At 42.9% G+C, this 11,566-nt stretch overlaps 1 protein-coding gene across 1 annotated transcript in view; it reads left to right on the plus strand.

Annotated features, from left to right (window-relative positions):
• The window catches only part of calcr (calcitonin receptor), a gene marked incomplete at its 3' end in the record, with an annotated part of 73,535 nt that extends 68,360 nt beyond the window's left edge, over nt 1–5,175 (plus strand). The window contains exons 15-16 of the mRNA XM_083645783.1: nt 2,863–2,904; nt 4,954–5,175. Of these exons, the coding sequence (XP_083501909.1) occupies nt 2,863–2,904; nt 4,954–5,175 (264 nt within the window). The remainder of the gene's footprint in view (nt 1–2,862; nt 2,905–4,953) is intronic.
• Between the last annotated feature and the right edge of the window lie 6,391 nt (nt 5,176–11,566).

The following is an 11,566-nucleotide window of genomic DNA, read 5'->3' on the forward strand; positions in this document are numbered from 1 at the left end:
AACCAGCAGCACACGCAGGGGCCAGCGCTGCTGGTTGCAGCTAAAAAATATTATTCTGCCAAACAAAATTCCCTGGCCTTCACTGTTTTATTGAAGGAAATTATTTTTGAGGTGTGACTACATTAGAAAATATTAGCTTCAGAGTCAGTGATGTGCTTGAAATGTTTAATTTCACAAAAGGCTCATTATCTCAGCTTCTAGAAAAAAATGGCTGTTTTTGGTTAAATCAAGCTATCTTCTCCGGCTGATAACTAAAGAACGGAAAATTATATCAATAAACCTGTTTTTGCTGATGATAGAAGAGAGTCTCATCGTTCTTTTTGCGTGTTCGGTGTTTACATAGTAATATCACACAATATTCTGTGGGCCTCGAGAAATCACTGAAAACGCTCTGAAACTCTGGCACTGGGAGCGTCTGTTCTCCAAAAGTGGCTGGCACTCAATGAGTTAAGTAGAAGTACAGTTATTTGTGTAAAAAAAAGACTGGTAAAGCAGAAGTACTGATTCAACTTAATTAGCCTACTCAAGTAAAAGGAAAAAAGTACAGGCTCTGAAATGTACTCAAGTATAAAAGTAAAAGGTTTTCTGTGCAAGGCGAATAGAAACTCATGATATATTAATATAATTAAAATACTATTCAACTTAAAAGGTCCCTTCAAAACATATTTTAAGATGCATAAAGACTATACTTTAATCTTCTAGTCTTAATCACTATGACCCGCTAGTAGGGGTGTCACGATACACTCAGTTCACGATACGATACGTATCACGATACTGGGTTCACGATAACGATACGATACGATACGATTTTAACAATATTTTTTTAAACTTGAATAATGACAATATATGACTGGAAAAGTAGTATTTTATTTGAAATGCACAAATACAAAACATGCTGTTGTGGGAAATTGTTATTACAATAACAACTAGAAAACATGAGATTGGAGATAAGGCTTATCTTGAAATAGAATGAGTTACACCGTCACTTAGATTTACTTTGAACTAAAAGGTTTCTCAGCAGTATAAATTCTCATTATGCATCTTCAGCTTTTCTTCAAACTCAAACAACAAGACTTTTCTTAGTCTATTTTTTATGCATCTTCAGTTTTTCCTGTCAAGTAAACAGTTTTGCCAGAAACTCAATTGAATGGTTTCTCTCCTGAATAACTTCTCATGTGTCTCTTCAGAGACTTGTTCAACTGAACTACTTTCCACACATTGAACTTCAACAAACAAAGACGTTTCTTTGTCTATTTTTGGATTTTTTTTTTTTTTTTTTTTTTTTTTTTTTTTTTTTTCACGATATGAGATTTCATCTCAACGATACATATCGTGACGTTTTACTATCGCGAAATTTCGTCGGACGATATATTGTGACACCCCTACCCGCTAGCTCAGAGAGTTGGATTGCTGTCTAGCAGTTTGGAGCTTGTGGGTTTGAGTTTCAGTGACTTTTGAGGTTGTGGGTTCGATCCTCAGTCAGTTTTGAATGACAGCCAGAGGAAAGAGTAATTTAAAGCCCTGAGAAAACCTCATTCAATCAGTCTGACTTGGTGGCACAGAGACTAGGCTTGGCAATATTGAGACCTCAGCCACTTTTGCAGTCGTGGGTTCAAGCCTCAGTCAGTTTTGAATGGTGACAGGCAGAGGGAAGAGACAAGAGCGCCCGGAGAAGAGCTGTGAGTGTGAAGGGCAGCTGGTGGTGTGAAGGAATAATACACACAGAGACACCGGGGCCAGAGGTTGTGGGTTTGATTCTCGCTCTGCTGCCACTACCTGGAGCTAAGGGGGGCGCTGTTCTCCCCCTTGACCTCTGCAGAGACATGAGCTGAGTGTTATGAGACAGAAAACCACAGAGAGCTGAAACTTTACTGACATTGGAAGTCGTTTTTGTGTTCTGGCCTGGCTGCCGCTAGGCGTAAAAATAACTTTTTGATAAACTGCTCTAGACTCAGTATATGACATGTCTGGATCTCTTTGCAGTCTGTCCACAGTGTCCATTTCTGTAGATCTGTAGGAGGCGCTGTGTCGCTCTGTGTATCTGCCATAGGAGGCGCTACGCTGGTGATGTTAAAGACAGGGCAGTGCTGTAATATGTCTCCTCCATCGGGAATCGAACCAACAGTCTACCTGTCAGACAGAGACAGTGACACAGCCACTCAGCCGACTGAGCTATGGGAGTTAAGCCTCTGATTTCTACACACTGTATTTACACTGACAATAACACAGAGCATAAAGAGTGAGACAGGTGAGATTTGTACCAGTGAGTTGAGCTAGAGTCAGGGACTGACTAGTCTCCTTCATCAGCTTATTTCTATCAGTGTTCAAACTACTGGTGATGATAAAGAAGGATCACTGCTGCAGTTTATAATGTGAGCACTTTTTAAGAAATTGCCTGAGGCTCGGATTAAACCAACAACCCTTGCATATCACACAACATTCACATGTTTATCTGAGTGAGTTATAATCCAGATTCTCTTAAGCTCTTATCATATTTATACATGTCACTCTTGTGTTAGAATGAGTAAATGGGCATTGACACTGTTTTTATATAACCCTTGATCAATTCTCATTAATCTTTTATCTTTTCTTTTTTATTTGTCTGTAGGCTACATACGTGCACTGCCAAGAGTAGCGGCAGCATTATAAACCAGAGACCAGACTATATCAAAAACATAAACACACAGTGGCGTCTTTCATGCAGGCTAGCAAGCGAAACTGCTGTCTGTCTGACCACAGACTGTAGAAAGAGACGCAGGATAGCCAAGCGAATGTGATTGGATGAACGTTTGACGTTTGATGTCACGTGACTGTTGAGCTCTATAATGGTGCACGTCTTGATTGTTTTGCTTGTTTTTCCAGGGTTTACTGGTGGCGACAATATTCTGCTTTTTCAATGGAGAGGTAAGTACCATTTGCAATTTCATACAATTTAGCATTTTTGTTTTGTGTGTGGAATTGGTTCAATGCAGTCAGTGATATGTCATGGCTCTCCAGTAGGGTGTTGGTGCCAGATAACATGTAAAGTATAGGTTATTGGACCCCAAACACCTTCCATTTTTGGTGTCCTGCTAAAAATAACACTTCAGGTTTGATAGAGCACTTGTCCTTTTGTAAAGGCCAGTCTGCACATGGGACTCAGGAGATGTCCAGTCATGGAGCAATAAAACAGCTCATTGCTTATGGCATTATGCATGAGACATCGGACTCCGTCAGGACATTTGGACAGGAAATCAAGACATTTTCACAGATCGTTTTCCAGGTCAGCACTCGGATACCTTGTGTTTGTACCTGACAGCATATTAAAGAGTGGCCCATGAATGTTGGCAATTTCTCCGATATGGACCCTTTCCCTATTTTTTTATTTAAATATTTGTAACATGATCAGAATTGTCCACATCTGTCATGATGAAATAGAATTGCAACAGGTTGCTGTGACAGAAAAAGCTGTAGGGTCACGTCAGGTGAAGAGTAAGACAATTGATAAAATGACTCCTCAGTTTTCAAGTCCAGCTGGAAATTCACTCTGCTTTCAAGGTCTCCTGTCAGCCTTTCAGGCCCTGTCTGTAGCCGTTTGACAGTGAGCATCTTTGACTTGATTCAGCCACTTCTCCAAAGGAACGACTTTCATTCTGATTAAAGTGTGCTTCTGATGTTACTGGTGTTGTGGAGAACGTTTAGGCTGACAGATTAATTGTGTAAGTGAGCAGGACTCTTCAAAGCAGAGGCCCCCACAGTATGCTATGTGTTGTTAGGCTGAATTAGGCACTTTTTGCAGTTCGTTAGATAGCATGTCAGTCTGAGTGAGTAATACGGGGAGACGAGGCAAGAAGGTTTTTAGGGTCGTATCGTGCACCGGCGCAGAGGCGTTAGCATTTGGCCCAAAACATATTCCTCTCGGCCAACTTGTTGGCCTGGCCAACTCCGTGGGCAGAGGTAATTAACAGCTTTGAGTCATGTTTTATACATTGGAGTTATTTCTCAGCCTGGAAAATTGGTCAATTCTTAGCTCATGTATGAGAAGCCATAAGTCATTAGCTTAACTCAAAGTGCCATAAACAATTAGCATGTGTCCAAAGGACAAATCCAGTTGCTGGGTAATAAAGGGTGCATTGACACAAAGTGCACAGACCTGCCTTGTTTCTTCAGTGGTCTTGTTGTCATGTTAGGTCAGTGAGACGAACAGCTTTCATGCTGTATTTGTGGCATCAAGCAAAACGTTCTGTCTAACTGGACAACAACAATTACTGTCATCATTTGTGTCAATAATAGTGTGTGAATAATCTTGGTGCTAACTTTTCCCACCCCCACTTTTTGTGGACCAACCTACTGACAGACAGACAGTGACTTGTAGAGCTGCTGGTCGCAGCCAAAAATAGAACATCTGACTAAAACAAATGTACTGTATTAGAATGTACAGTATATAACACTTTACCATGTGAAAGGCCAATGGATTTTGGGCATCGCAGAATGCCAACAAACTGTTGAGTCAAAGTAGGCCTACTAAATATAATTCCAACGACTATTTGCCTATGATCTATGCTTTCGAAAAATCTTTCGACACTGATGTGTACAGGAATTGGGTCTAGAAAATCTCGGCTGTTTCAATTCAACAATTCAAAATGGCACTCCCCCTCCCAGTTTGATGGAAGCAATGTGATCTCACCGGTGCAAGGTCACTGCTTTGACCTGAAAACAGGGTCCAGGTGTTACCTACAGAACATCAACTATATCATTATCATATATCATATAAGATTCTCACCATAATTATGACCACTGAACCACCACTTTTATTTAGCGGGTCTACTGTAGTATCTCCACAAGTGTAGCTCTATGACACGTGTGTGTGTATGCCTGCGTGCGTGTGTGTGTGCGTGTGTGTGTGTGTGTGTGTGTGTGCCTGCGTGCGTGTGTGTGTGTGCGTGCGTGCGTGCGTATGCGTGTGTGCTCCAGGTGCAGGCGACTCTGAAGAGACAGTGGATGCAGTATAAGACCCAGTGGGGCCAGAGGCGCCGGGACCACTGCTCCATGCGTTCCACGTCCTACACAGCCACCTCCATCACCGAGGTGCCCACCTTCATGTACCACCACGACTGCAACAGCGAACACTTGAACGGCCGCCACACGGAAGACTCCGAGCTGGTGGCGCTGAAGTCAGGGGAGACGTACGCTTGATCCAACGGGGGTTAGAAGAGTGGGAAACGGACGAGGAAGCGGCGAAGGGCGTTGGGACGTGACAGAGACATAGGAGAGCGGAACAAAGCCGGTTTCGTCTCAGTGACTTAAAACTCAGAGGCGGAGAGCGGTGCGTTCGGCTCCAGAATGGGGGAAGAGATTTTACGGGTGTGGAAAATGACGAGTTCATTGAAATGGAGATGGATTAGCTACAGCACAAGGCTGATGCGTCGTTTTATGTCACGTTGCACGTCGGGAACTGTGACGATGACAAGAAGTGGTGGCATGAGAAGGAGAGCTGCGTTTGAAACGTGTCGCCTCCCAAAGCTGCTAAAAACTGCGTGAGCTGGCTCGCAGTTCCGGGTTGGAGATGGAACTAACTGTGACTGTTAAGAAGATAGTGGTGAACGTGATCGTGATGAATACGACAGAGGGGTGTCAATGATGTAGACGAGAATGGCGATCGTGGTAAAGATGGCTGTCGTGATGACGAAGAAAAAGTACCAGACGTTCTACTTCTACTTTACCTATCCTATACCAAAGGGTACTGCATGTTGGTCACAGGTGTTAAAGGGCATACTGCGTGTGGACTAAGCTGAGCACAGATGGGATAGCCTGAGGCAAAACACACACACACACACACACACACACACACACACACACACACACACACACACACACACACACACACACACACTCCTCCGACAGATCAGATCAGATCAGAACATACATGCCAGGATAGAGGCCAAAAATCAAAACGCCCTCTGCGCTTGAGGCTCTGGAATCGTGTACATAATATATGTTCACTATGTTTCATTTCCAACGTGTTAAAGATGTTTGAAAATATTTTGTTCTTTTCAGATGAATGTTGTCTTCTTGCCAGCTCCCGCTGAGTGTCTGTCTCGTGACGCCGCACTGCCGACTGCTTTGCTGTTTTGCAGTTGTTGTATTTGTGCCGTTTAATCAACACCACGGGGGCTGAGAAGCAAAAAGAGGACCGACGCTAAAATACACAGAGATATAAATAATCAACTTTATTTTGAGATTGAAAGCCAACAGAGCTCTTTCACTATATGAGTTCAATATACCAGCAGTCGTGCCAACGATCCCGACAAAGAAGCGGTGTCTCTTACGTGTGGATGCCACATAGTTTGCTTTTATTCATGACCTACTTTTTTTTCGGACCCCTTCCCCCCCACAGACACACACATTTTCTCCCCAATTGTAATTGGCCAATTCCCCCTGCTGCCCTGGTCGCTGCCCCGCCCCCTCTGCTGATCTGATGAGAGCCGTAGACACACACATTTCCTCCGATACATGTGCATTTGCCAGCCGCTTCTTTTCACCTGGCAGTGGGGTGCTTCACCGGCAGGACATAGAACGTGGGAGGATCACACTATTCCCACCGCATGAACTGATTTCACCAAGTAACAGTTGTTCCTGGACCAACATTTCTTCCTAGTATGGGCCGCGAAAACTCCGCCCCGAACTCATTTGATTGGTCGCCGCAATTGCTTCTTCCTGAAAACGTGTGGCAAGTAAAAAAGATGTGGTTAAGATCAGGGTTAGGGTTTTCTTATCTAACGGCAACCAGACCCAAACCCTAACCCTAACCACATTGTTGTACTTGCCTAAACCTAATGTCTAACCCTAATGTTTTATAAAAATGTGTGTGGTTCGACCCCAGTTGTCAGATTGGAAGGCGGGCACCTTATCCATTTAGCATAGGGCCGAGCTCACCGACAGCTGCACTTTTTTCACACCCTAACCCTAATCTTAACCACATTTGTTTCCTTGCCACACATTTCCCCAGCCCATACTAGGAAGAAATGTTGGTCCAGGAACAACTGTTACTTGGTGAAATCAGATCGTGCATTTCCACCAGTTCCCTTCCGCCCCGAACAGGCGCCCCGACCGACCAGAGGAGGCGCTAGTGCAGCGACCAGGACATTCATGATCCTACTTTATGCTCAAGACGCCATTCATCTGTATTGTGTTCTTTGAAAAGTGAAATCCTGTCCTTCCTCCATGTTTAGTCAATACATCAGGTACTGTGTGACTAAGCATCCAGACAGAGAAATGGATGTTCACAACTCAGGAAAGACGGAGCGAGGAAGCAGGGACACTGAGGACGAGATGACAGGAAGATCACAGTCATATGCACAAACTAATTCAATTAGTTCCCTTTAAGAGTAATTGGGTTAGTTTGTTTATATGCACATCATTAAGGAATATTCACATCTTGCACACAATCTTGCCCAGGCAATAAACAACATCAATCATTTCCTTAGACATTTACCCTAGTGCACACCAGGCTGAATATGCTATGGGTCACTAGTCAACATCTTGGAAACTGATTTTGTTAAAGCCTGGATGACGACAGGGTTGAGTCTTGCATAAAGCGTAAAAGTTTCTTGAAAGCCCCATGAGCTCCTGTTAGACATTTAAAAAGGGGACACTGGGCTGGGAAATAGTGGGTCTGCCTCCAGCAGGCTCAGAGTGGACATAAGACTTCCATCATGTTTATATTGCATTCGCCACTCTTGGTGTTGAAGTAACGTAGTACGTGTTTTACAAGCATTTCACTCAAATCTGTTTCAAAGACACCGATAAAGTGCAGCTTCGATCATTTTTCAAACCAGCGGCTAAACCTGGTTTGGCTATCTGAGATGAGTATCAGCATGATGACATTTACACTTTGTATCTGCGGAATCTGTTTTATACCAACGGCACATTTCCTGTCAAACTGAGGGCTGTATTGTGTTGAATGTCTGGCCACCATATGTGTGGTGTGTTAGGTGACTGTCCGGATATATCATAAGACGTGGGATTACAAGTTACAACAAAGACTGAAGCCAAAGTGAGATTTCACATATAACCCTAAAAGCCCCCCGAATTTGATCTTTCCATTGCAGACTAAACACGGAAACACCAGATCAGATGTGAATTACATCAGGTTTTATATCCTCGTGTAAATCCGGTAAATGAATCCAGACACATCCGGCGTTAGAACCACAAAGCCTTCCAGATGCTCTTATTCATCCCACCAGCCAAGGCGTGCTTATAAAGCCCTCGGCTGCACTTGTCACCTGATTTTTGTCATCTGATTATAGAGTGCCAAGGTCACACCCTCTTCCGGGTTCGGCATGGGGCCTGAAGAATTTCATTCCCCATTCATTTTCCCATTGATGTCTCCTCAAATCCTTATGAAAAAGACTTTTACCTGGACAAACCAAGCGATTCAGCTATGTTCAGAATCAGCATAGACCATAGAACATTTCACTCAGACCAAAATAATAATAATAATAATAATAGTTCAAAAATAATTTTCAGGAAGAAAGAGCACCCCTGCGGGTGACATAATGGAGCTAAATTAGGTAATTAGGGCCAACTGAATGGGCAAAAATGCCTAATTAGTGGCCCAAATGCCTCAACACAGTTTCAGCACCATGGAGAGCTGCAGAGTGGAGAAGCACACAGGTGATCGGAGTTGGAATCAGCCACTGAAAAGGCTCTGGGGGAGCTTGGTTTGTTTGTGCAAGTAAAACTCTTTTTATGAGGATTTTACAAAACATCAATGGAAAAATCAAAGGGCAATTAACTTCCTTGGGCCTGTGGGAAATCCTGCGATGGCGAGACTTTGGCACTCCGACACTCAGATACACATTTGAGCAGTAGAGTTTAGCATTGAAATCTGATGAGTGAAGACACACTGTGAACATGTATACAGTAGCAATATAACAGACAGATTAAAAAAGTTGACCAATTAAATCATACTGAAATATAAATTCTCCTATGTAATTTATAATCAAAATTTTCTTTATACCAAATGTGGTCAGCATCATGAGCTCAAATTCAATCAGTATGATCAGAACACAAATCAAATCAAGTTGAAGCTGTATTTTACCCAACAAAACGCAAGTGAACCCCCATAAGCTCAAAGCAATCAGTTTTGTTCTACAGCCTCACTTACTAACAAGCCCCTAATTGCTACAGGAGAAAAGAAAACACAATGGTAACAGCCATGCGCATTGCTGTTTCCAGCCAGCTCTCGGGAAGGAACTGAAAGTGACGACAATCACATGAATGAGACAGAATCACACTATTAGCCGCCCATGATGGCAGAGAAGCTTTTACCACCATCATGATCTTATGTGTAACATTATGCTGTGTGATTATGACATTTGTGATCCATCTTCTTCGGCATCTTTAACATGCTGATTTGTCCTGGCATGTGGGGAAGACACATTCTGTATATTTTTGTACGTTCACGGTTAAGCTGTCCTGTGCCCCGTGGAATACAAGCCGCCATTGTGTTTCTAATCGATGTTTGCGCTGTGAAATATTCTGACAGCTGTTTCTGTTGCCTTCATTTTGTACCCATTCATTTTGGCTGTGTTTGTCTCTTTATTCCTCTCGCCTCAGACTGACATCATTTCAAAGCAGACAAAAAAAAGAGCATTTTGTAAAAGTGCACTAAAATTACTGGCTTTTCTTGTTCAAAAGCTATTTGGCGCAAAAATATAGACGTAAAAAAAAATCTTTGGTGTTTGTTCTTTATTTACCGATGAAATGGTAATCACGGAGACTGAAGTGTGTGTTTGAAACATAGACTGTATAAAAGAGATGGACGGAGTGAGTGTGATGTCACCCATTGGTTTGTGGACTCGTGTTTTGAAGCCTAGTTTTGGCCGCTGCCATCTTGGCTTTCGCACAGCTCATGTGAGACAGCACGAGACCCGGGGTTTCTCACAGAGACGCATGCTAGGTCCGTGATCGGCGAGCTCCGTGATCACTGGACAGGCAACCTGTCAATCATGCCCAAATCTTTTTGGTATCGTCTATTTTACTCTAAACGGGCGAGTATAAAAATTCACTCCATGTGCAGTTGTCATGAAAGGTGAAATTGGATATACAGTAGAGGCCAAAACCATTTTTTGAACAAGGCTGTTAACATGTTTATGCTTTAAACTCGGACATTTTAACATGGGGGTGAATGGGGACTGACTCGCTTTTGCAGCCAGCCTCAAGCGGCCATTCCAGGAACTGCAGTTTTTAGTACTCCCGCATTGGGGTCAATGTACTCTGACTCAACGTCAACGGAAGCAGGCTGCGGGTATAAGCTCTGCCATTGGCTCTGACCAGTGTTGGGGGTAACTAGTTACTGTAACTTAACTACTTTTTTCAGTAACTAGTAATCTAACTAATTACTTTTTCAAATTCAGTAACTCAGTTACAGTTACTAAAATAGTAACTGGGCTAGTTACTAGTTACTTTAGGACATGAAAATAACGGACAACTTCAGAGGATTACCCAGTTTCTGATCCTCAGACCTAGTCCGGGGAAAGAGCTGCAGCCAGAGCCCCAGAGGCTAATGACCTTGATAGGCTATAAGCCCCCCAATAAGCGAATGTTCAATGCCACACTGTGGCACAGCAACACTAACATAATGTGTGCATTAATAACAATCGAAGCGGACTTTTAAAAGTAACGCAAAAGTTACTTTCCCTAGTAACTAATTACTTTGAAGTAACTGGTAACTTAAAAGTAATTAAATTACCTTTTGAGAGCAGTAACTAGTAACTGTAACTAATTACCAATTTTCAGTAACTTTCCCAACACTGGCTCTGACCAGTCGGAGCGAATGGAAGTGTTACTGCTCTCAAATGCCTCCGCCATGAAACAACAACAACAACAACGCTAGCTAGCCAGCTAGCAACCTACACGCTGAAAATTGCAAGTTTTGACGAAGATTTTGATTGTGCACTAAAGCAGACCTGCTTGATACTTTCGGTGGATAGTTGTAGAGATAACGGACCATTTTTCCCGCACTATACCAGAATGAGAGGGAGTTGAGCCAGACTCTCTCCTGCGCTGGTACAGTACAGCGCGAAACGAAGTGTGGAGATAGTATGCTCAATGCAACCAAGAAAGCCTTGGAACCCCCTTGGTTCGAAATGGGAAAAAAGGTCAAAAAAAGGAGTGAAATGAAAAATTGCAGTGCTCATCATTTCCTAAGATAGGCTAATTATATTTCACGTGATATGATGAGGTTGAGGAATCTAATCTAATGTTGAAGCAAACTTACTTCTTATTACTGCACAATTCAGACACTTTTCAACATTGATAGCAGCATTCTGCTCATCAACACTATTCTTGTCAAAGTTTCAGGGTTGAGAGATTTCAAATAATGAGTGTGCAGGGAAAACAAAGGGCATCGTATGTCATTTGTCGTTGTGCTTCGTGAGCCCTCAGGCTTGGCAATGCACTAGTACAGGCCCAAATCACATATCCACACTGGATGTGCACAGCAAGCCAGAACCTATTGACGGAGTCCGTCTCCAAGATGGGCGGCTGCTTGCTTCCGCACGACACAGGAAGAGGATGTTAT

The sequence above is a fragment of the Poromitra crassiceps genome, assembly GCF_964638095.1.
Source record: "Poromitra crassiceps genome assembly, chromosome: 11".
In the NCBI taxonomy this organism is placed as follows: domain Eukaryota; kingdom Metazoa; phylum Chordata; class Actinopteri; order Beryciformes; family Melamphaidae; genus Poromitra; species Poromitra crassiceps.